The 27432-nt window shown below is 34.2% G+C and overlaps 1 protein-coding gene across 11 annotated transcripts; it reads right to left on the bottom strand.

The window, feature by feature from the left end:
• Positions 1-813: 813 nt before the first annotated feature.
• On the bottom strand, positions 814-25437 carry LOC110097350 (protein NLRC3). 11 transcript variants are annotated; one of them, XM_028699841.1, is made up of 18 exons: positions 25269-25416; positions 24375-24474; positions 23039-23131; positions 22833-22932; positions 22586-22654; positions 22330-22509; positions 22164-22237; positions 18722-18815; positions 8340-8382; positions 6177-6239; positions 5681-5910; positions 4747-4867; positions 4550-4650; positions 3680-3793; positions 3355-3525; positions 3125-3271; positions 2911-3056; positions 814-1304 (listed from the first exon to the last, which is right to left on the bottom strand). In XM_028699841.1, the coding sequence occupies exons 3-18, from the start codon at positions 23100-23102 to the stop codon at positions 1153-1155; spliced, it is 1869 nt and encodes a 622-aa protein (XP_028555674.1). In that variant the 5' UTR covers positions 23103-23131; positions 24375-24474; positions 25269-25416; the 3' UTR covers positions 814-1152. The 11 variants fall into 11 exon arrangements, with proteins under 11 accessions (XP_028555674.1, XP_028555675.1, XP_020679323.1 ...); XM_028699842.1 differs by having other exon boundaries at positions 25288-25393; XM_020823664.2 differs by lacking the exon at positions 24375-24474 and having other exon boundaries at positions 25288-25437.
• Between the last annotated feature and the right edge of the window lie 1995 nt (positions 25438-27432).

The raw sequence follows: 27432 nt of genomic DNA, 5'->3' as shown, positions 1-27432 counted from the left end.
ACGAAGAAAAAAAAAAAAGCTCTATCCAGAGAGTTGCAAGAGTCGAGCCATCGCGAAAATTCTTCTAAACAAAATGTTGCTTGAAAGATAATCATATATTTCCCCTAACAAAAATACTTCTTTATGCATTTAAAATTACGGAAACATTCTCTGCCAAAAGTTTTTTTTTTTTTTTGGTTTGAGAGAAAAAAATGAAACACCAAATGTTCTGTTATCATCACAGCAACAAAAACAGAAAATTTACTTGTGCACTGAGTTATATGGGGCTAAACCATATGAATAAATTCAACGGTCTTGAAATTATTTATAAATGAAAATCTTACAAATCAAAGGCAACATGCCATTCAAACAGAAAAATAAAATTAAAGAATTATCTTCAAAAAGAAATCACCAAATCTTATTTTCAATGAGCATCACTGTCTAATGGATGCAAGTGAAAAATAATTAATGAGGATGATCCTGAACAAAAATCTGAAAAATTATTCTGTGCGGACACCAAATGCCGTCTGGAGACCAATAAAAATGCACATCGTCACTCTTTTAATGTAACGCAGCTCGATACTGCTCGGTACTGTGGCTTGATACCGCTCGGTACCGAGACTCTGTAACACTCGGTACCGCGGCATCCGGACATAGAGTTGTGTCCGGCATCCGCACAAAATAATTTCTCTAATAATCTAGAGGGATTTTTTCCCAATAGATTTGTACTGGGATCAATGCCTTTCAATTTGCAAGAAGTTCAAAGCAATTTCATTGGCCAAATATCACTCTATTTTTCCTCGGAGATCATTCTGCCATAATTTTCTTCCATTCTAACAGAAAATAAAGTCAAAGAACTGATCTGAAAATGTAAGTTTACAAAATGTTTTGCAAGAGCATCAACATCCAACAGGTTGCACGGGGAAAATAAAAGTTAAGGATGATTCTGAGGAAAAATTAGGAGGGATTTTTGACATTAGATTTTCATTAGGATCAATATCTTCGAATTTGCATTGATCCCAATGAAGAATCCCCGAGTCACAATCACAATAATGGAATCAGAATTCAAGCACAGAAGGATAAATTTTACAAGTTAAATTTGTTACAGGGATTTAATACCTGGAATTATAACAATTCTTCGCTCATTACAGTTGTTGAAGTATGTAATAGCTTCTATGGATCATCATCGTAAGCAGAACTTGAGGGACAAAATGATGGAAGCTTTATGATGAGATTTCCCTGAAACTGAAACTGGGAAATTACCGACTTACTGTTCGGTGAGTGCAAGGATGCATTTCCGGTCAAGTCCAACTCTTCCAATTTACCTGAAGATACAATAGAAGATAAAGCATTATTTCTTTTCACAAGTTACGTTATACATGTGTTGCACTATCTCTTTTTATCTGTATGCGAGCTGAATTTTCGTACAAAACCAAGACGTTAAACTTTATCTTTCTCTACCACCGCGAATAGTCCAGGATGCAACAGTTTGAACTCTTGCGGAGCGTTGTACGGATATCCATCACACAACATGATAGCTCAATAGGCTTTAAATAAAATAAAAAGAATATCACCAAATGTGTAGTTCTAATTAAAATATCTGATAATTAAGAGAAATCTATATTATACATCCTTCTTCACCAATCACTTTATTAACAACAGAAGGGGTTCATTTATTAGCTATTTGTGAAGCTCCTTGTGTTCAAGAGAGCTCATCTCTACTAAACTGGGAAGAGGCTAGGGGGGTTGCTTAATTGGCGAATCAAACCCTGTCTAATTGCAATAGCAGACGCCATGAAATGAAAACCCTTATAATCCAGAAAAGTAGAAGAGACCCCTAAGAGAATTTTGCTGACCAACCTCCCAATATATATATATATATATAGCTCAAGCATATGAAAATCCCATTCTCATACTCGGCTATTGATAAAACTTTTTTATGTTTCATTTGGGATAGCTTTTTTACTGTTTCTTGAAGCAAGCTTTTTAATACAAAAATTTTAATTTTTATACTAAAAAGCTGCTTCAAAAAGCAGTAAAAATGTCATCCCAAATGAAGCCTTAGTCTACTTATTATACTTGCTCCTAGCTTTGAAGAATCATTTTCTTTTAGATGCTTACAACAAAATATTTTTGTAGAACTTGTTAGCCTCATGGAAATAAAAAAAAAAGTAATTTAACAAATTTCCCTGCATAATGAGATCATGCCACCCCACAAAATAAGAAGAGAAGAAAAAAAACCTAATAATTTGGTGTAGTTACCGTAAAATTGATAAATACCTTACTAGAACCACAAGTTATCCATAACTATGGAGGTAAAAGCACATCAAGATAATAATCCACTTAAGATACTCCCATGGGGCAATAAGTATCACAAATTTCTCAGCAAGGAACATATCCAGGTCATATTAAGGCTCTACTTTGGCACTAAAGGGTCCAGTTCATGGAGTTAGTTTGATTGTGGGCTGCAGCCGAACTATAGCTCCACCTGCCATGGTCAAACTTTATCATCCTTCCCTATTATGAATAGCTGCTGGAAATGCAAATGGTAAATTCTAATTTAGATAACCGTCTTTAATCAACTTCTATTCATAGCTAGCTTTAGCATGGTCCTTTTTCTTTAGTCCCTTGCACATATGATAGGGCGCCAGCTCTCCACAAATGTTCTAAATATCCAAAAATCTCTACCTTTTCTACCACTCCAGAGCCTAAGTCACGTATAATATCCAAACAAGAAAATTATTCTCTACAATCCGCACTCACCATATATCCTGTCAGTTCTTTAGCTGAAATAAAAAACACTTTAAAAGGCTGAATGTGTTTTACACGACAAATTTAATGAATATAAAAATATAAACACTAGCTAGTAAATTTTCAATTTGGATATTATGTAGAGCTCTATATTTGCTAAGAGATCATTTCAACTCATACCATTCGATTTCCTCAGCGCATCTTGTATGATTGACAATGATTCAGGAGGTAATAAATTAGATCCTGCATTGATTGATACTAGATCTAGAGCTTGCGAGACAATGCGATGAATAAAATGAGCAGCTTGGATCCCGCCACGATTTTTGCTGCAAAAATAAAATTAAAAATGTTAGCAATAAGCCTTCCACAAAAATAAGAGTACAATAATAACAACCTTATGTTAAGATGAGCAAGTGTCGTCTTGTTTGGCATTTTTCTTTCAAGCTCCTGGAAGCCAAATGGTCCCAATCCAATACCTTCAATGTTAAGATTTCTAATCCGTGAAGCACCCAAAAATTTGGCCAGTGGTGCTGCCACAGAACTAAAAATTCAATAATTAAAACTATTTTTTTTTTCTTACAGAATTAAAAGTAATAACTGTGCTTTTATTTGAGGAAAATGCACCTCCCAAGATCATTGTCTGCAAAAGATAGAGTCTTCAGCTGGCCTGTCTTCATAGTAAGGCTTTGCAAAAGTTCGGATGCTCCTGTCCCTGAAAGATCACAGTTCTCCAACCACATTTCTGTAACTTGAGAGGTCACCTCAAGATCTTTGACAAAAAAAGGGATTAATCTTCTGCAGAGGACCAAGAAAAACAATTATTACGGTAAAAATATATAATTAGTGCTTAACATTGTTGATTAAGCAACATAAAAAGATTTCTTTTTAATAATGTGTTCATGCCTCCTTCCTGATTCAAGAGAAGAGCAGTCCACTGATCTATAAATACCTGACTCCATCATCCCTGATCGGATTATCACTCAAGTCTAATCTCGATAACTTTGGCATGTTAACCAGCACGTGATAGAGGCCCACCATATCATTCATTTGCAAATTGTTACCCCTGAAATCATAAAAGAATAATGGAAAATATTGAAGGCTTGCAAACATTACAGGCTGCAACTAGAAAAAGTTCAAGCAGGCCAGGTTCATTGAATAGGTCTTTCTCATTCTCTTTTTTTTTTTTTTTCTTTTTTTCATATATATATATTTTTTACTTGGCTAAAACTGACTGTTCTTTTTTGGCGGACTGCCGATGAGTTCTATATATTTGTTATTTCTGCAGCCTTGGTTCATGTCAAAGCAATCCTCCTGGTCTGCCCAGCGGAGAAAAGTTGAACATTGATGTTAATTCGATAATCAATGGTAAAATTTATATCAAAATTAATGAAATGAATGGAAATTTTGAACTTTGCAAGTGCTTAAGCAACCCTTAAAGGCGCCAGGAGCCAATCCAATTGCTATGAGAAATATACAAGTATTTGCTAGCCAACCCCAAATAGTTAGGATAAGGCTAATGATCATGATGTATATGACTACTGTAGTCAACTTCATTAGAATACGACTCGCATTGCTGCGTCTTTTTTATCATGGATGGACTACTCTAAAATTACTAGGATTGTCTCGGCTTCCCAAACTATGCAATGCACTGTTCTAACTGTAAGAGGAATTACTTCATCCAGACTTTCTACATACAAATATTATACATAAACCTACATGTATAAAGATCTCAATTATTTTTATCTGCATATTCAGAATGATTTCTTAATAGTGGACTTACAAACTTTATTCTCCAAAAAATATAGTTGGTTAGTGATACCTCAAGTTGAGTTCAACTAATGACTGCAAGGAAATAGGTGATTCCAAAACGGGAGAGAAACTAATGTATTTCCTGCCAACCTTTGAAAGCAAACCTTCAAGCTGTGCAGAAAGATTGCAATTAACATGCATAACAATCAAGCAGCAAAACGAGGAGTTGAAGAAAATAAACTCTTAAGAAGTCAACAAGCGGCTCACCTCATTTCCAGACAGCTCAAGATTTACCAAACTGCTCGATGACTTGATCAGGATTTCAAAGATGAACTCAGCAGCCTTTAAACCCAAGCGCGTATCAGTAAAGCGGACCGAGTGAAGTGATCTAACGTGTTTTAGAAAGCCATAAAATAACATCACAAACAGTGACATGATGATATTTTAAACTTCTAGTATGGCATGAACTTTATAGTTCAATTATTACTTTAAAATTAGATTATCACATGGACTTTGCTTGTAAGCTGTTTCAGAATTTGAGAAAAATGACATGATCTTGAAAGTTCGCATGTCTAGAATGGCTTACTGAATGCGGCCTAATCTTAACCGAGTTACAAAGATAATCTTTCTATAACGTGAATCTCAACAAGCAAACAGAAAAAAAATCCGAGCATATTAAAAAGGTACTACTAAATTTAAATCAAGAATCTGATCGAGACATAGAAAGCAGATCTATAAGCTTCCATGTCCCATGTCCAGAGTTATCACACATTCAAGAAGGTCAAGGGATGGGTGTTTTTTCATGAGAAATCAAGAACCTATAGAAGGGGTGAACAACTGAAATCTACACCTAGTTGGCTTATATGTATATCAGGGATGCTGAAGCACACTAGGAAAAGCATGGGTTTTATTTTTAATCAAGCAAGCAAGCAACAGATTTTACAGAAGACCAATGGGTACCAAGCTATTGATCGTAAGTTGTCTGTATATATATATATTGCATGTTAGTATTGATGTTGTGACAGATCAACAAAAAGACCTTCCTTGTGATAGAAAGGATAAAAGCAAGAATGTATAAATACAGGTATTCAAGTACACCGGAATACTTAAAATTGGACATCACATTTAACCAAACGGAATGTGAAGCAAAAAACTTTTCACATCTTAGCAGTTGAAGTTATCAAATGAGTGAGAAACGAACCTTCCTGATGATAGAAAGAATGAGAGCCCACAAGGTATGGAAGATGATTTGCTTCCAAAAATAGTTGATGATGTAATAGAGAAATGCCGGATGCCATGGCTATGAATTTCCTTGTCATAAACAGAGTTGCAAATCATCTCCATATCCAAGGGAGAAAGCTTACAATAAACTAGTTCGAGAGATATCAAAGTTTCCCTATTTTGAGTAATAAGCTTGCACACTCCATCCACCTGCAGAGAAATCCAATGAAACATGGAAAAAGAAAAGAACCTAAAAAGAAGCAAATAATCGTGAAGAAAAGTCCAAACCACATAAAATTTGCAACAGTCCACAAAAAAAATAAGGTGCAAAATTTTGTTTTAATACTCCTTTAATGAACTATACAAGAGCAAATATACACTAAACAAAATAACTTATAGCTATGAAAGGAAGTTATTTTCTTCAAGTTAGGTCATGAAAAATTAAACAATGGAAGATAACAAAATATAAGGCTTACATGTCTTCCAGACAGTATTCTCCGAAACACTAGAGCTTCCAACTTGCTTGTCCTCAAAAAATCCTACAGCATTTCATGTAAACGAAAAAAATGTTAAGTCTTAAAATCTATGTCAAATGGTGATTTTCGCAGAGAAAGATAAATTTCAAAGCAAACGCCAAATGCAAAGTTTCACATCATCATCAGGCTTATCCCAACTTCACGTTGAAAAAAAACCTTTTTCAGCTCATTACCTATCTAAACAAGTGAGAAAATAGTTACATCCATACAATATCTCGATGCAGTAGGCTTTGTAGCATGCTTTAGAATTTTTAACAATTAGTAAAATTGCCAAATATAAGATTCATTATGGTATTAAACATGGCAGTGAATTTCATCATGCAAGGAAGCTAAATTTTACAATATGGGAACCAAAGAAAGATCTTGTGTTAGATCGGTCCATTGAACCGGTCCAGCCGGTCCACACGGGACAGGCTTAGGCGGAACAGAGGAAGAGCCTTCTGCATCTCCTGTACGCCGATCGGACCGCAGGAGCCACCGAGCAGTTTAGGAAGGTTTTTTGAGGGAGTTAGGAGGGAAATTTGAATGTAGGTACTGTTTAGAGATTTCCTTTTGGATTGTATGCATTAAATAGTTTGTTTTCCTAGGGTTAGGGCATCTGGAATTTGGCTGAAATTTGAGATCTCTTAGGTTTTTGGGTTCTAGCAGCATCTAGAGAATTGGGAGAGAAAGATCCTCCCTCTCGAATAGAGGATCTATTGTATCTTACTATTTACTTACGTTAGTTTGTGTTCTTGCAATAAAATTTCTGTTTTTCTCTGATTTTCTGTTGGATTTGTGGAGATTTCTCGCTGTTTTTGTCAAGATCGTTAGGTTTTAGTTGAGATCTTCAAGTGTTTCCTAACAAATTGGTATCAGAGCAATTTCCTAAGCTGAAATATAAGTCTTATTTGCTGAATTTTGCTGTGTTCCGTATCCGATCGTGTTGGCTTTTTGCTGATTGAGGCCAGAATTCGCGTCAAACTTGCGGCTCTTGCTATTGGAGCCTAAATCCAATTTCCCATGGTAGGAAGAAAGGTAGAAGTGTTGGAAGGTGAGATCTGACAATTGAAAACTGAAATTTGAGATCTCCACGCTAAACTTTCAGATGTCAAAAGTCAAATTTCAGCCATCCATGAGAAGATGGATGGGAATTTTTCTAGCCCGGGGGAGATGTTGAAGAAGTTGCTCGAGGGCCAATCCAAAATGACAACACCGGAGGCAAGGTAAGCATCCAACAACCCAGGAAGCGGGGAAAACTCTAATCCGATAAGGCAAAGGGAAGATCAGGAGGTGGAGACTCAAAAGGGAAAAGAGAGAATGCCTCCCTTGGAGTCTGTTCCTATGGGGGAGCCAGGTAGGGGGGTATAAGGAGAATCGTGAGGGGGTGGAGCATGAACAAAGGGGTGCTGAATTGGAGAGGAGAGGGATGGAATTTGAAAGGGAAAGGGGTAATTATGACCAAAGAGGGACTGAAATTGAAAGGAGAGGGATTTATTATGATCCAAGGGGTGCTGAATTTGAAAGAAGAGTGTGGGAATTTGATGAAAGGTTTGGTTCTCAACTATATTATAGGACTATTTTGGTCCCTCAAATCTTTAAAAGGAAATCAAAATAGTCTCATGAGACTATTTTAATTCCTCTTTAAATAGTTGAGGGACAAAAATTGTCATTTAATATAGTCTGAGATTATTTTGGTCTTTTATAAATAGTCAAGGGACCATTATAATCATTTTCTCAATAAAAATAGCAACAACCCAAACCCCCAGATTCAGATATAAAGATTTCTCTACTCTTCACTGCTTACCCAACTTGTACTCCTCTCAGACATTTTCTTTTTTCAGTAACATTGAATCTTCCAATCCATGTCAGCCATTTATAAATCAAAGCAGGTCAAAGAAGACTTTAAAAAAAAAGTAGCTTAATGAAGGCTAAAAAGCATATGAACAGTATCACTTATCTGGCATTGCATCAATAAAAAAGATTTAAATTAAATATGTTGATTTCACTCTTAGATAGTTACAAACCTTGTATGGATGAAAGTGAGAATAGTAAAGCACATCACATCTATAAAAGCAGAACATTTAAGCAAACAATTTACTCAATGCTAAATGCTCTACTTACCAAAATTTTATCATGGCAAAGGACGCTCTGGAGTCTCATACATCTGCATTTTATGAAAAACAAATTTAGGAGACAGAAAACATGGATCATGCTTATGCGGGAGTTGGACAGATTAAATAAACAAATAAAAGAATTACGTCATCATCATTATTCTAAAGCAACCATTTTCAGTTGTCTGTAAGAATCTCTCTTCAGCCCTCACACCTGTTAACCGTTGCATGTGCTGTTAACTACAACTCATGCAAATCTCTTAGCAAAAATTTTCAACACATTTATCTACTGTCTAGTTTCTTTTTTCTTCCTATTACTTCAAAATTTTTACTATCCACCGACTTCATTTTCCCCGTAACACATGCCAACATGACTACAAGTTAAATTCCCATTACCCGCAGACTTCATTTTACATCAAAATACAAAATTGCTGCTTCTTAGTAACAGCCAAGCTCAACAACAATGATAACTATTTAAATGTGTTCCATAAAAAAGCAACATTAAGGTAGAATCAAATTAATTAATGTGGAAACATCACAAGCTCACAACCATTGAGAAAAGCAAAATAATTTCACTTAACGACAAGCAAAAAATAATAATCAATCTACAAACGTACCAAACTAAAAATAGCAAATCAAATAACAGATAATGAACATGCTAAGCTAAGAGCTCATGGCAACACCCTGCAAGCTCCCTTACCTAAAAAATGCATCAAACCACCCAAACCTTGGTGTTCTGGAAACAGTTTGTTTAACAAAACTCAATAGGAAATTATCTTGCCTGAATGGAGACCAATGTCAAGCTAACAGGTACCATTATAGCTCAATCTTAAATGAAATAACTTCCAGAATAAGTGAATAACATTACAAAATTTTAAGCATAACTGAATGTCTATCAAACCACCACTCCAAGAAGCCTCAAAAAGAACTTATAAGAGAATTAAAGAGAATTTAAGATGCTGAACTCTAAATGAAACATTGTAAGCAGATCCCAAAGAGATATGCAAGCCACTGCCTAAGATGAAGACAAGGTTTGGTGTTTAAAAGTGAAAAGCATTGCAATAAAAATGGTATGCCACTAAACAAGCCAATTAAACAAATACTAATCTTGCTCCGTAGCAGTAATTTTAAAGATGCTTCTTTCACAAAAATAGAAACCTAGGAGATGAAGGCTTTCAAATGACTAATTCTTTCCATTATCAGTTTCACCTACCCTCATATTTTGAACATGATAATTAATAAGTATTCATTGAAGCACACCAATTAGGTGCAAACCAAAAGTGCGTGTTATGTCTAAAAGGCAGACCAAAATAGATCTGAGGATCAAACTATGAAAAGGGTGGTTAATCCAAAAGTCACTTCAAGTCTATAAGAAGAAACTACCCACTCAATTTGGGCATTAAATTCCAAAGATCAAGAAATGGGGTTAATTAATGATTGTACACCATATGATTTATTAATGAAGACTATTGACGATGATGATTCTCATATCATACCATCAAACATAATTATTAATTGCATTTTTAGGGGTCCTGTCATAATTAAATTTCATTCTTGAATTTGTTTCTTCTTTTCTTTCTTTAGAAGGGTAGTTATGTATCTTCGAGTGTCTAGGGCTTATTAAGATCGACCGCCTATTTATATTCCTTGGGGTAAGGTGGTGGGCAAAGAAGATAGCAATTGAGTCTATGACTCCGCCACAATCGGTCTCCATAGCTTTTATACCTTAATCACAACGTTCTGGACGCTTTCACTGCAATTCCAGAGGCTATCCAACAGGTTCCAAGAGCTGGTCCATCTACATAAGCAGCTATTTGACAGTCTTCCTCCTGTTTTCTTGCAATACCCGGCTTGCACAGAGTTTGGAGACAGCAGTTAGGAGGTTTTTCATGGGTTCTATTAGTACCTGTGGTTGAGAAAAGGCAAGTGCGGTAGAATTCTTGAAGAATAGGGGCCACCAAACACAGTGCATTCCAGCAGTGACTCTTAGGTGGGCGCAAGAATCAATTAAAGTGTCTTCACTGTTTTGAAGCAGCAAGAACGCCTCTTCTTGATCCCTAGAAAACGCAACGCAAAATCAGGCCTCTGATGTCCATTCTATAGACATTAGTTGTTTTCTTGATTTCTTGAACAAACTACCCTTTTCTCTTTTAAATTGTTTTCACAGGTGGCTGGATTTCCAACATTCTATGAAGAGACTAAAGCAAATAGTGGAATATGAAGAAAGAAAACAAGGCAGGATGGCAGCTAGGATTTGGCAGCCAAAACTCTAAGTCATGACACTAAATGGTGTAGGCAAAAAACAAAATTCAAATGGGTATTTATTGTTGGGCTGAAATTAGCTTAATGGGCTTGGCCCAATTTCCTTTTGCTGTTTGGTTTTTGGGATGGCTGTCTGTTGGGCGCCCGGCTGTTTGGTTCCTGAGCCTGCCGTGCCCTTTTTTCCTTGGTTTTTATTGGGTTTCTTGGTTTGTTCCGATTTTGGATGGCTATTGGGATGCTTGACTACTCGGTTCTTCGGCTTACAGTGCCTTTTTTCCTGATTTTTTCCCTCTGTTTTGGTTGGCTGATTTGGGCGGCTGCTATAGGTGATTGTTGGTATCATTTCCCTATTTATAGGGGCTGTTTGTTGTTGTTTAGTAAGGAGTTTTTGATGATTTTTGGAATGTAAACCTGCAGGTTTTCCTAGCTTGCGAGGTAAGTCTCCTTTCCCCTTCTCCTCTTATATTTCGTTTTGGACTTCTACCTATTTCTTCTCTCCAGAGTTTTCCCTACCAATTGTATCCTTCTTCTCAAAACTTTTGAAAGTTGAAAGTAATGTTGTGTTTAAGATTTGAAGTTGTCTTTTTATTTGAAATTGATTTGTGTTGTTTAAGTTATAGTGAAATGAAATCTTGGTATTATGCAATTTTAATTTTCATTTGCATCAATTTGGTATCAGAGCTTTAGGTTGTGAGTCTTCCTTTGTATTTAAAGGAAATTAAAAAAGGGAGTCAAAACAGTCAACAAGCCAAAGTTCACTTCAAAAGGAAGATCTACGTCAAAAATAATGCATTCGGAACATCAAGAAAGCATTGTCATTCAACCTAAGTTTGCAATGTCGCCATCCTGATATTTTCCAAAGTGTACCGAGGCATTATCATCAGGAGATGAGATTTCTCCACCAAGGGAGAATTGATGTAGGCAAAAAACAAAATTCAAATGGGTATTTATTGTTGGGCTGAAATTAGCTTAATGTGCTTGGACCAATTCCCTTTTGTTGTTTGGTTTTTGGGATGGCTGGATGTTGGGCGCCTGGCTGCTTGGTTCCTGAGCCTGCGTGCCCTTTTTTTCTTGGTTTTTTCCCTCTGTTTTGTTTGGCTGATTTGGGTGATTGCTTTAGGTGATTGTTGGCATCCTTTCCCTATTTATAGGAGTTGTTTGTTGCTCTTTAGTAATGAGTTTTTGATGATTTTTGGAATGTAATCCCGCAGGTTTTCCTAGCTAGCGAGCTAAGAATCCTTTCCCCTTCTACTCTTATATTTCGTCTTGGACTTCTACCTATTTCTTCTCTCCACGGTCTTCCCTACAAATTGTATCCTTATTCTCAAAACTTTTGAAAGTTAAAAGTAGTGTTGTGTTTTAGATTTGAAGTTGATTTGTGTTGTTTAAGTTATAGTGAAATGAAATCTTGGTATTATGCAATTTTAATTTTCATTTTCATCACTAAATTATCATCTTCTCGAATCAAGAAAGCTATGCTATATCAGGTTCTCTGTTTTTAATTAAGTTCAGAGTCTTGCGTCTTTGATTGGGCATTTGGTCACCTAGTTGGTTTGTTTACACTAAATGATAGGGTGACTGGAACTATTCTAGCCAATTTGGAGACACCTTCTAGCACATGGGAGTGATGGTTATCCTTAGCAGCAATGTATCAAGCACCACAACAGCACGATGGAGTTGAAGCAGGTCAGGGATTCGGGCATGGCAAGCAGAGAATGGACCCAGTTTTGGGCAGAACCTGAAGAGGGACAACAAAAAAATAATTAATAAAATAATAAATTGATTAAATATTCACAATCTCATATTCTCGTTTTCTTTGTTTCTTCAATTGGTCAAACCCTGTTAATATGTAGGTCCTCATTTTCGATCTGTTTTAGCTTACTACTATGAGCTTGACAATAATCTTAAGAGGATGACTACATATCAAAATTTTATTAGAGCGCCAATCATTGGTATATGGTACAACCAATATCAAAATATAAATATAAATGAGAGATGTTCTTATCTTAGAGTCAACTCAAAAGCCAAGAAAAAAAAACAACAGCAAGAAGAAGAAAGTCAACTAATGGCTAATAACGATTCTGCACAAATCTAGCTGATTACATTGCTAGAGTAATGGGACGGCCACAGTGATGGGGTGTATAAGAATGCTAACAATTGCCACGATGACTGGTGGGTTAAGTCATATTCCTCATCCTCATTCCCTTTCGAATGCAAACACAGAAGAGGATGGAGAGAATGAAGCAGAGAAAATGGCTACCACTCATAAAGGAAGAATGTAATCAGTCAAGTACAAGGCAAAGTAAAGATTTTAATAAGGATGCCTGGTTTAAAGAATATATTTTTATACGGATGTCTAATGTCAAGAAGCTGGATTGTCTGGTTCAAGACTTATTTTATATTGTATGATCACAACACACATGAGACGTTTGTCTTTATCTCATTGAAGTCTATCAGTCATGTCCTTGAAATGTGGAATACTGGACTGTTTGTATCAAAAGAAGAAATACCCGCAAAGATGACTTAGGGGATTTTCAGGCAAGTTATATGCTAAGAGTTCTACCAAATGAGATATGGTAAGGACTGGTGGAAAAAATGGCGCAATCTAAGGCAATGCCAAAGACAATCTGTGCAGGAATATACCATAGAGTTTCATCGTTAATGGTCACATAAGGATAAATACTTGGGGAGGTAAAAACACTGATAAGGGGTGCCTCAAGGTCTGTCCTGGACTGTCTGGAGATAGGGAGATAGGATATGTCACTTTCTTCCGCCTTCTAGACCGAAGGCATGACATATATATCCATAATTAATACTCTATATTATGAGATAAAAGTCTCTTCTTGAAATCAAGTTACAATCTTTGAAAAAAATATATTTTTTTCTGCATAAAAATATATTTGTGATTTGGTTGCTTTAATTTTGTAAGCGATTAAGTGTTCTTCTAGTTTCTTAACATTTGAATTCATTTCATTAATTTTGACTTAAGTTAAATATTTGATTATCAATCAAACATCCACCCTCAACCATTCTCATTTAAACATGAGGTTGGAAATAATAATTTAAAAAAAAATTACACAATTATGATAATTATAGGAAACAAATTTACTATTCACATGATTAAGTTTAGAGGAAACGCCTCTATAAATAGCTCGATAAAATTCATGTTAATTTGAAAGTATTAATTTGGTATTTTAGTTTTTAAGCCCAAAAAATCTACTATGAAAATAATATTTGTACTAATGCAGCTAGCAAAAAAATTTAAAGAGCAACAAAAGAATCTTTCTATGATTCTTACAAATCTTGAAAACTTGTATGAACAGTTACCATCGTAATCGATTTAATGTGCATGACATTAAGAAAAAATAAGTTTGTCAAAGTTATTAAAGACCTACATGATATAACAATGATCATCGATTAAAACAAAATTACAATCAATTTCGAGAGGCCATGGTTTGCAAGCAGGAATGATTTACCAATCTAGAAAAGAAATGAGGAATAAGAAATAAAGACATTCAAAAGGGAGAGTTTAAGTCATTAAAGATCGACATAATAGAGCAACAATTAGCAATTAAAAAAAGCTGCAATAAGTCAACCTTAGCTAATGAGAAGCTTTGTGCAATATTAAGAGTATCCTATGATTCATAACTTAATGATTTTTAAAGCAATTGGGGAATTTATGAGCTCTAGTTATTATCGTAATTTAACGGTGTCATTTTGCAGAAGATCATTCCATTAGAGGGTCTCGATCATAACCATTTATTTATAGTGTTATTTGGTGGCAAAACATTGATTAGAGGATACGTGACACATCCTTATTGGTGAGAAATTATATTAGAGTGAATATAGTGATATAGTTGACAAAAAAAAGGGTTTCTATAGTTGACAAAAAAATGGGTTTTTGTGAGCTTAAGATTATTCTTAAATTTATGTCCCTCAAAAAACTGTGGAGGGTGGACGACTATTGTTTTAAGTATCAAGTGGTAGATCTCACTTCCATATAATTAATTTAAGATGACTTTGAATTTTTAGACCTTTATTAGAATTTAGATCCTAAATAATTTTGTACTAAGGTTTAGAAGGCATTTTGAGAATAGAGTTTCCACCAATTGAATTTTCTTTCAACAGGACTATCATCGATGGGTATTTGAATGCTTTCATTTTGCTATTATTAACATTGTCGACTCAGACAACTTGCTTATAGAGGAGTGGGTTTGTAATTAACACATACAGTTGCATTTGTAGACGTGATATCATGAGATTGTATTTTAAAAATAGACTTACATTGTTTAAAGCATTGGAGGACATATACAAACGTAAAATTGAACAAATTATTATTCTAGATTTGTTGTGTAGATGTTTGTCACAACATTCAAGTCTTGTCGATTCCAATCCTATAACGAGGATTAGACCTTGAAATGTGGGACTTATGACCCAATCCTATAAGTAGGGTGGCCCACTCGAGGTTTGAAGTAAAATGAGAGCTTGAATTTGCACTTGGGGGTGGTTTGTCTTGAAGTAAAATAAGTGTAAAGTATTCCAAATGTAAGGGTTTTAAGAATATTGATGTTTGGTTTAAAGTAAAACAAATACAATGTAAATTTTGATGTAGTTGGGCTGCACCCTCTAGGATAAATCTGGTGTATTTAGAATTCCTCAGACTTGATAGATTTTCAAATACACCACAAATTCATCACCATTGTCGCCGCCTACCGCCAACTCCGCCATCAGTCACCATCAAACGCCACCGGCCCAACGCTAGTCGCCGCCGGCCCTACAGCACCACCAATCGCCACCAATAGTCACCGGCCACCACCCATCACTGGCCGCTGTCACTGTCATCCCTATAGTCGGCTGTCAGCACCCCGCTACTGTCATATTTAGACTTTACACATCATTCATTTTACTTCAAGCCAAATAAAAAAAAGTAGTTGTCTGCATTTATTTTACACTAATCCAAAAAACTCCTTAACATTTCAAACACAATGCATTTCTTTTACATCCAATTAAATAACCCCTCAAAAGAGAGTTAATGAATTTTCAAAAATAGTTACTCATTTTTCCAAAAAGGTTGCTAGATTCTTGGACTAGGTACAACAATGCAAGCGAATTTAAATTTCATCTTATTTTAATTCATACAAAATTGTCAAACTATCAAATGATTTTCAATGCTTTGATATGTTGTGCACGTATTTCAATACATTTTTATATTTTTGATATATTTGTACAATGCATTTGCATATTTTTCAGCACATTTGCATGATAAATTTGCACATTGTTCATTGTTCTTGATGCATTTTTGGACACTTTTCAATGCATTTATGTGGTCTTCAATACACTTGCATGATGCACTTGCATAACTTTTAATGTATTTACATTTGCAAAATGCACTTACACGCTGCTTGGTACATTTGCACTATGTTTTTTTACATTTTTTTTAGTATATTTGCACGATGTACTTCCATGCTTTTCAGTGCTTTTACATTAGACTCTTACACATTCTTCAATGCATTTGTACATTAGACATGCATTCTTTTAGAATAGTGGCACAATTCTTGAGTTAGCAGCAAGCCTCTCGAGGCGATTGTACACTTCTCAAGGCAGTTTCATGATTATTGATATGTTTGCACAATCTAGAGGCAATTACACGTTATGACATGTCGCATTTGAATTTGAAAGTTATGATGTGATGCATGCCTAATTTAAAAAAAAATTCAATTTTTAATTATTTGCGCAAACAATTGTCATTAAAATGCATGCAAAATTTATTTTTTTTTAATTTTAAATACACATCTTTTGTTCATTGAAATCTTGTCACATATTTCAAAATTGTTAAATTTTGTCTTCATATGAATGTATTTTAGTTTGGTAGGACCCTTATAGGAATCTAATTTTCTCCTAACTGGGAGGGATGTGGTTTGGTCTACGTATGTAAGTGAGCTGAGTCGGCTCGATCTCAACTTGTTAACGAGCTCACAAGTTGAGCTTATTGAGCCACGAGTTCGAGCTTGAGCCTATACTCAAGCTCGTATATTAAACAAGCTCGAGCTCGTAAGCTCATTGAGTCGTTCAATTAACTTAAAATATACTTAAAACTAATTTAAACTAGCATTATATAATATATTTTAATCTTTTTAAATTAATTTTACATTAAAGTAAAAATTCTTATAACAAATGAAATTTTTAATATAAAACTAAGAAATTGAGCTCAACAATTAAGTCAAGTTCGAGCTTTCCAAACAAGCTTGAGCAATCGATTCATGCTCGAACCTATAAATTTTTTAATGAATTGAACTCGATCTTAGTAAATGAGCTCTAGTCGAGCTTGAGCTCGGTAAGAACTAAGCAAGACTCGACTCGTTCACACGCCCAACTTGATTTCTTTCATCCCATCTAAGTTCATATGAATGTATTTTAGTTCTTAAGAGTCGAGTGTAGATAGATTATGGGTGTTCTAAGAGTGGGGAAAGTTCTATTTACACTCGTAGGTGAGCTGTTGTGCTCTAAGTCTCTTATGTCCAATTCAATGTTTGTCATTTTCTTCTTTCAATTGTGACTTAAATGATATGTTAAGCGATTAATTTTCATTCCTAACATGTATTTCATTCTTTAATTTTATTTTTAAATATCCTTTATGAGTTTGTTCAATACAAATTTTTTCAACCTCCTAGCATAGGGGAACCTTCAAGGGTGCTAAACTTCCCGCCAAATTTAAAAAATATGCATGGTCGGTATCATGAGATACCATGGTTGAATCTTCATACCCACCGCACTTATAAAAGTGTGTATAAGTTTTTGATACTTCCCCATCCCAGTATTGAAATAATGCCCACAAGTACTTAAATTTAAAGTTAATCTTCATTAAAATTATATGATTTCAAGCTAATCTTCACTAAATTTCAAATATAAGATTGTTAAACAGAAAATGATGCAAAATTGGTATTTGTTTACATGTAACATGTTTTATCATGTATGCACATTATCATGAAATGATAAATAAATGTCTATATCAATGCCAAGGAATAAGAAAGATAAAACTAATTATAATAAACTTCAAGAATAGTATGAAAACCATATCATGAGTTAGGTGGGTTAACGCTAGAAAAGATAATTCTTGATACTACAGAGTAGGTTAGCCCAAATTTTATTATGAAAAGACTAATAAAAATAAATTTCTAACAATTGATACAAGAGAATTGGTTAGCCTGACATTTATAAAAATTATAAAAAGAAAATTTGTGTCTCATAATAATGGAGCGTTAGCCCAACTGTTATTAAGAGGATGATGATGCAAAGGAGCATGATGTGACATTGAAAATATGATATTTCAAAAGTATTAATAATAAAAAAAAAGTAAAAGAAGAAAAATGAGTATTACATGATTAATTTCATAATTAGGTAATAGTTATACTTGTTACACCTAATTTACTCATTCATGCTAATGACTCCTAACTCACACAATGAATTGACATTTATGAAGTATGAACTAAATTAAATATGATTGTTTCTTTTACATCATATGATCAGTACTGCATTTTCTTTACATTCATGGTATATTTAACTTAATGTTAGAAATGATTATCTCACTCAGCGTGTAGCTTACTCGATACTAATCTATGATTTCAGAAAAAAGAAAGGGGCACGAGGAATAGCAGGTGCTTTTTTTGTTCTAAAGTTTTTGAATGTATAAATTTTAGATTGTATAAAAGATATGCATGATAATGATATAAGTTAGAGACTTTAAGTCTGTACATTATATATATCTGAAATACAGAAATAAACTGATCGAACTTAATATCAATATCTGATCAATTATGAATAGTCAATGCAAATGAACATACTAAGAAAGAAGCTACTCATTGCAGAAAATCATCCCTTTACAAACACTCAAAGGGACTAAAATGAACATACTCAAAAAGCCAAGGCCTTCATTTTCGTATGAGCTTCAATTGTAGTAAATCCTAAGCCCAACCATATAGGTGTGCCCGGTGCATCCCAACAACTTGTAATTCTTAGAGCAAGTAAACAAGCTAAGCCTTCCAATGTAAAAGTTCAAGTGGGAATTCAGATGAATTATACATTTAATCAGTCAAATCAAGAACACTGGAAGAATGATAATGAGGTGAATACCTGGCATAGCACCCAAACTTATTGCAGTGGTATGATAAATTTGAACAGTTGCAATCCCCACTTCCAATGTGACCAATCAAACTCATAATGCTATCTACAACCACCAAAGGATCTTATAAATAACTAAAAATAACATTAACATAACTAGATATGAAAGGTCCTGAAAACTTTTATGCTTAATAAAAAAGCATATCTCAGGTGGTCCAAAAAGTTCATTCAATTTAAGCTAAATAGAAAGCCCAAATCATGCTACTAGATCCATTTACTTGCACTATATCGTCTTTATTATTACCAATATTATCATTATCATCATCATCATCATTACTACTAATGTTATCATCATTTCTTGCATTATGGCCTCTTTATTATATTATCATCATTTATCATTACTATCAACACCGCCATCACTGCCATCATCAATCATCGTCATCATCATTATCATCATTACTAATAATACTAAAATAATTATTATCATTAGCATTATTATTAATATGCCATAAAAAAAAATCATTCGATTACCCATGGATATTGATGCAAGTGCTTGAATGAGAAATGATTGAAATCAACTTTAAGACCGTCAACACTCTATTTCAACAAATTAGTCAAAATGTGCACCTCAATTAGACATATGATCACCAAATTCTAACATCATTAACACACCAAAATGCTTACAAAAATATTATATGATCAAGGAGCATCAACATGGAGTTTAGAGTTATCAATTTATGGTAGAAATTACTTGAATTTTTCTCTTTAGAAATTTATAAATAGGCCCTACTTCCATACATTTAAAAATGGTGGGATAAGACTACAAGAAAGATTCCAAATGAGAAAAACAAGACCTCAATCAACATCTCATGCACACCATCACTACTAATGTTGATATTCATTGTCGACAACAAGGTCAGCACCTATCATTGACACCACCGTTGAAACTCATCATCGACATCACCATTGAAACCCATCATCAACACCAACAAAGATGCATGCATTTCAAAAAAAAGTCAAATGTCATTGTAAACATCAATGCCAAGGCCCACTATCAACATTAATGCCAACACTCCCCATCCTCACCAACACCAATGCTTATCATCGCCACTACCTTCAGTGTCTATTATTGACAAAAATGTCAACTCCCGTCATAGACACCAATGCCATCACCAAACCCTACACTCGTAGTTGACACCAATGTTGATTCCCGTGATCGACACCAATATCGAAACTAAATGCCAGCACCAATTCAGATGCCCTACAATGCCAACAAGTCCAATGTCAATTGTTGACACTAATGTTGATGGCCACCATCAATACCAAGATCAATGTTGGCCTGTTTGGTCATTATCCTATTTGGATGGTTGAGAAGACTACCAATGATCCCCTACTGGCAATTCTAATACCTCAAGACCTTTCATACTTCCACCATCAAATCATTTTGCATAGGTCATATCTACCATATGGTACTAATGCCTTCTCCAACTGCTCGTAACTCATGACTCAAACTAGCATAATGATTTAACAATGTCAGAACTATAATTTTTCCCTTCTCAAGTTTTTCAAGTGTTGGCTCAAGAAAAACGGCATGAATGCATGAATCCCGCATTGTAGCTGTAGGATTCAATTTCTCTTAAGTCAGGTTGTAGTTAACCAGATTTTCACTGAGGTTGGTGTGTAGATCTGGGGTCCTTACTTCCGTGGGAGAACTCTCAATTAAAAATGAACAAATTTTAAGTCATTTAGTCTCAATTGTGGGGAAAATCGAGATCTCTTGGTCTCGTCATCATGAGTATACCATAGTTTCAGTCTACCAACACTAATAATCATTTACCGTGGTATCCAGAGAATCTCATTAGCAACCATGGGTTGCCTCCTCTGGATCCCGAGTAGACTGAAGTGATTTTAATTTTAATTTTGTTTTGGTTTTGGGGTTTACATCTATTAGAATACCCAGAAATTAGTTTAGTTTGCGATTTATGACTTCGTTTAGAAGTAACCCAGGAGTTTGGATTGGAGAGGGTCTTATGATTTCTTTAGGAAGTAGCCCAGGTATTTAGATTTAGATTGGTACTTACGGCTTTCATAGAAAATAACTTGGAGATTTAAATTGGAATGGGGCTTACTGCTCTATTTATGAGTTTCCCAAAAATTGGTCTTACAACCTAACTCTATGCAAGTCTGCCCGGGAGTTTTAATTGTTTGGGTAGGTCTTATAATTTCCCTTAGGAAGTTGTCTGGAAAACAGGTCTCACAGCTTAATCCCTTAGACTAAGATGCCCACCGAAAAAAAACTATTAGTGCTTCAGCGTATTTTAATAGAGAACAATATGATACTAATCTCATGTTGAAAGCATGTGGAATTTCTATCATATTACGCCTACGTCAACATTCCTAGTACAGATAATAGATTGTTATCATGTGGTGATGACACTGGATTGAGTTTCTCAATGAAACAGTTATTTGAGGATTTCATTTTTGGTACAATTTTCAAACTTCCAATCAAAGCAATAAAGAACAACATGAAGGCATTCCCTCCTACTACCATGCCATTTGGGGATATCATGACGACGTGTAAATTTATAAAACCTTAGATAGGTTATGATTTATGAGTCCAAATATTAGGGGAAAAAATAATGATCAAGTTAAGTAATAAAAAATGAGAATGAGATGCATCTAAAACTAAGATGAAGATTTAATTATATTGGGATTGTGTAAGTAACACCGATTCTACAATGAAAAGTGAAGTTAGGCAAGCATAAGACTCAACAATAAGGTGAGTAGAAAGAATTAATATGAAAAGATTAGGTAAGAAAATAGGCAATCCATAGGAAAACAACAAGAAGTTCTGCAAATCGTAGCTAACACCTCAAGTAGCATTATAACTTTGATTCTCCTGTAATTATCACAATTTTGAATATTTTCTTTCTTCTTAAAAAATGACACCAAAGCACTATAATCATTTGAAAACATTTGTCTTAAAGATTTCATTAAAAATATTATTAACCAAACTAATTTAGAATCTTACATGACTCTCTGGATCTCAATCAATAACTCATCTAGGTCTCATGATCTACCTTTGCATTTCTTTTTCAAATTTAACTCTATAACTTTTTTTGGATTACTCTATAGCAATTTCATAATACTGTTGTCCACAAGATCCATAAATGGCAAACACCAATGCAGCAGGAAAGCTAAGCATCTTATTATTCTCCAAGCAAATAGTTATTGCAGATAAAGAAAATGTCAAATACCAAAAGGAACTGGCAATACCTCTCCGCAAAGCAGAATATAAATTAAATATGCCAAAGAAGCTCATATTTATGAATCATTACATTATGCTTCACCAAACAGAAATATTGTAATTTGAGAACAAGTCAAATTAACAGAAACTCGATGCAAAATTAAATTTCATGTAACGAACAAATTTGCACACTGAACAAATTGCTACCTGGAATCTTCAGTTCAGCAATATTACCGCCAAATGCTGGAAGCAATGCTTGCTCAGTAGCTGCATCCAAACAGCTTTTTTGATAAATTAAAATGGATTGCATTAGCATCAAAACAATCCATGCAAGACAATATAATTTTGATCCCATTCAAGTAAAATAGCATACTCCTGTAGATGCCGCTCCCAGTAAAGCTGCTGCCAATCAATAACAGAAGCCGTTGATTCATGTGCTTCCACGCAATGATCACCAGCTGTGTAACTAGACTGATCTTTCCATTTAATATTTTCAGGCCATCGCTTCTTATACAACGTCTTCCATGCTGCACGTGATTCATTGTACCTGAAACTTTAGCATGTATCGGTTATTTTCTTTCAAAATATCAAATTTTGCAATGAAGCAAAATATGCATGTTTCTCATCACCTCCCACGTTTCTTTCTAATATTGATGCTATTGACTATGGATGCTTCCACGGTGGTGCTGCCAATTGTTCTGTCTTATGAATGCAGAAATGAAAAAGGTCCACTGCGTTAATTATTTAATGAACCAGAAAACATCCACAAAATTGCAAAGCAATAAACTGACAGTAGAACTCTGCAACTGAGTCAAATTCTTAACCTTGGAACTTTAACAAACAAAAATGAGCAAGCATAAGTGAAAGATTACTAACAGCTCATAAATATTTTGCAAAGCCAATGGAGGAAGCATCATCAATAAGCCATCAAGGAATACTGATGGAAGTTCAAAAAGGTCTTGTGGCTGCCCACATCCTTAAAATCAACGGTAAGGGAAAAAAATAAGTAGCATTCAAAAAAAAAAATGGAAAAGGATTCAAAACCAGTTAACACCTCTTGTAAATATTATTGCGTGACATACCATGCATGATATTCCATGTGATTATCTTCACACACAAAGAGAACAAAGATGGAATTTCCTTCATATGGTTAAGATATGCTTCAGCACCAAAACCTGTAAAATTTCCAAAGCAACTTGAATTTTATACACAGCATAACAGAATTTTCTGTTAATAATTAAGTCACTTGTCATAAGCTTAAGATTCCAAACAAGTTTTAGTATTCAAGAAAGAATATGATTGTTTATAATGGTTAATCCTCACGCACCAAAATCTGGAAAATTTTCAATACGGTTCAAACCTTTTACAACCGCATAATAAGAGCATTTTCATCAACAACAAGCTCAAGTTGGAATGAGCCTAGAAGGCAAAACAATTTTTGCTAAGATTTACCAAGCCAATGGTGCTCAATCAAATCAACTCAACGATGCCAATGAGAATAATCTCTTTTAAAGGTGAATAACAATTGATAGGAGAATTAAATTGATGTCTTGGATTTAAGCAATGGTTGGACCTAGAGCAATTTTAGGAGACCTCTATTGTGATTTGGTTGCACAAGTTTTGGTTTAAAAAATAGAAACACTCTGCAATCCAAGGTTCAAACTACATACATTAACCCCTCCTCATAACTTGCGTTAACGGAAGCTTCATACATGGGACATGCCCTTATGAATGAGAACTGATCATACCTCTCAAAACTTAAACAAGCTAAACAGCTCCCTGGTAAGCTAAGCTGTAGGTGTCGGTGACAGGAAGCAACTTGCTTGCACCTCATTGAAGTATATTCTCACACAATTGTGCAGTGACGCGGTTGTCAGGTCTGATGAGTGTGAACTTAAAGATCTTCAAATACATCGGGTTCTAATCTCCAGGTTAATAATCTTTCTTTGTGGATTTTGTCACTTAAACAGACAAACTCCCATTAGTCTTCTTCAATTGGAGGAAATTGGGAAGCTTTGCTATCATTTGTTTTGACAACTTTAGGGTTTCTGTTCATTATGATATTTGATGGTATTTGAATTTTGGGGAATTTTTATTGAACCTAATTAATTGTATAAATGCGCAGCAGTTTGAAAGTAGATCAATTTATTGAACCTCTCTAGTGCACACATGACCATATAAAAATTGCTATCTTCATCTATGTTGGATCACTTTCATTGTTTTGTGTATTTGCTGCTTTGATCCCAAGCGGTGATTCAAATCCAACCGTGTTTGTTCCAAAGTTTGATGCTATTCATTAAAGAATGAATAGGCATACCAGACCAAAAGGTTCACTAAAGAAAGGAAACATACACATAAAGAACAGCTACTAACAATATTAACAGTTTTACTAATAAGAAACTAAAAGGCATATCAAACCTTCAATCTAAAAGCACTGCCCAAAGATGTAATACCAGACCAAATGGTGAAAGATGAAATCAACCTCGATCTTGAATGATCCACATCACTCAAACTTTATCTGGATATAAGGAAAGTGAATGGAATGAAATGAAAGCCCGATAAGTTATGCATTAATTATAAAGTTGCAACCATGATTTAACTTATTTGACCCTTTTTTTTTAATTTCCTAGCATTCTAACACAAGCTTATACCTCTATTGTAATACAGGATTCCCCTTTGATGTGAAAAATCAAGTTTCCTCTTATACAACCTCAAATCTTTGACTGCAAAAACTACATTGATTTTCTTATATGAATTTAATGAATTGCCCTGCTCCTTAAATTGATATAGCAACATTATTTGAATTATGTATTCTATGGTTTTGGTGTTAAAAACATCAACTATGCCACTTACTGTAAATTAGTTTTTAATCAAATTAATGTCTATGTTTAATTGAGAATTGGGAATTTTTATTTAACCAGTCGTTTTTTATCTTGATCTCGTTGCCCTGTTATCTGGAGTATGCTGAAATACAAAGTACAGATTGTTTGTGTTTTCCTAACTGCCAATCGAATTTAGAATCAATATTGAGCATCTCTGATGACCTAGAAAATCGTCACTTAAACTGGCCAAGCATGCGCTATTTTATCCCGCTCGAATAAAATCAAACATCAACTAATGGGCCGAAAGGAACTCAGCTCTAAGAAAAAAAAATTAAGGGAAACGCAGGAATGTTGCACAAGGGTTTATGATCATATATCAATATAAAATTTCAGTCAAGTGAATCAACTTGAGCTTAATGAAAGTAAGTAGAATCAGCAAAACGAAAACATCTTATGCAGAATCAAACAGCAAAAGTTGACGAAGGAATACAAAGATTCGGCAATCAAACCACAAAGCGAGTGCTTGTTTGCCAAATGATATCGACAAGAATAATCGGCGACGAAAACCCCGGATAAATCGCCTAGTGGTGCTACTCCGTCAGCGCGAGCCGGCAGGGTTTGTGGTGCGGAGACGGATAGCTGCCCTAAATAATTTTACCATTTTCAAAAAAGGTTTTTGTTATTTTTTTTTATTTAAATTTAGGCATGCAACAAAGAGGTATGTATGTAAATCTTCACATACATCTCTTTATTTCAAATTTTTATTAGGTCCCGTGTAAGGACGTAGAGGAACGTCCGGTCGGAGGCAAAATTCCGCCAAAAAACTCGGTATTTGCTCGGTATTGCTATATATTATTTAATAATAACGAGGAATACCGCTCTGTGAAGACCAATACCGAGTTATACCGAGAATTACCGAGCTGTACCGAGTTATTTCTAGGAAAAACTCGGTACAACTTTTGTATAACTCTGTATTGATTGATATAGCTCGGTATAACTTGGTATTGGGTCTTCACGTGATAGTATTCCTCGTTATTGTTTGGTATTGGTCAGTATTTGCTCGGTATTTCTTGTTTTTTGGCGCGATTTGGCCTCCGACCGGACGTTCCTCTACGTCCGGTCGTAGGACGTAATAATTGTTCCTTTATTTCATGCTAGTTATATATCTTGTATCTAAAACATTAGCATTGCATACCTATCACCCATATGCAACTCTAATATCAAATATGTCACTCCTATACTTCATTCCTACCACTCATAATACCTTATATACTTTAATATTTGATTACATACACTCATATTTGTTATATAGATGGTAGTCAAGTAATATTAACGTTTCGGGTATTAGATCTGTAAATAGCATGATATATTATGTATTTAATATTTCCATAAAAACAAATATATATCATTTGTGTCAAATATTATAAATTTGCTTTGTCGCTTGCCAAAAAATAGTGATCTACATTAATAATATTGGAAGCCCTAATATGTATATATGAGCCCTCGAAGTACTTTTTCATTTCAATCATCTTAAAAAAAGTTGGATGAGAAAAAAAAGCATAAAGGTGGACCGAAATGAGGACAACATGGCATTTTTATTAATCAAATCTGTTATGAGATTTCTTCTGATCGTGATAGATAATCTGAATCAAATTCATATTTTTGATGATTTTGATTTCTCGGATTTGAATCTCCTAAAAGTGATTAAAATATTATAACTCTTGTTTTAATAATTTTCTATTATATACTTTTTAATCTATGATAGAAATCATCACAATGAGCATTTTAACTGGTTAATATAAAATTTTTACTTGTTTGTTTTGTTTATATATCATTTTAATTGAAATGAGTAGTATATGTTGAATATAAAATGATCAGGATTGCATGAAATACAAAATATGCATACATTTATTATTTATTTAGTTCAATATACATTTTTTGTTATACTATAAGCATACTAAATAATATTGAGTGCACATTATAATCTCCAAGACTGAAAGGAGAAATTTATCCTTTTTTTCGTTTATTAATTATCAATCCAACTTTTCCTTTCTTCAGATCCATCTAATCATCCAAAAAGTATAAAATAAACTCACAAAATATGCATATAGATATTTCTTTAAGAAAATTTAAATATCAATAGTTTATAATACAATGATTGCAACATAATACTTAGGCTTTGTTTGTTTGAGTGTTTTTTTGCCTTTTCCATTTTTGGAACGGAGATATTTTTTTTTGTTTGGTTCGTCAAATCACGTTCCCAATACCTTCTTTTTTTTTTTCATTTTTTGCAGTTTTGAGAAAACTTTTTATATATGCTTCTTCGTTAGAAAACTTCATTTTCTGAACTAATGTTTTTTAAAACTGTCTTTTACAAAAACACAAAAAAAACAAATGAAGCCTTAAATACATTTTGAACTACAAAATTATATATACCTTATAAAATCAGATTCTCTGCTCCTTATTAGACTCAATCTACTCACCAGGACATTTTCATTTGCCATAAATATTTTAAATAACATAATGAATATAAAACTCAGTATGTCAATCATTTTTCCCCCATATTAAAGTTCAATTCACATTTCATAATTAAAATAAATAAAATAATAAAATTGTTGTTTACTCTATAGCTTTGGCATACTATATTACATATG

This window comes from Dendrobium catenatum, unplaced genomic scaffold (genome assembly GCF_001605985.2).
Source record: "Dendrobium catenatum unplaced genomic scaffold, ASM160598v2 fragScaff_scaffold_1398, whole genome shotgun sequence".
Lineage (NCBI taxonomy): Eukaryota > Viridiplantae > Streptophyta > Magnoliopsida > Asparagales > Orchidaceae > Dendrobium > Dendrobium catenatum.
This window is presented reverse-complemented; position numbering and strand designations above follow the sequence as displayed.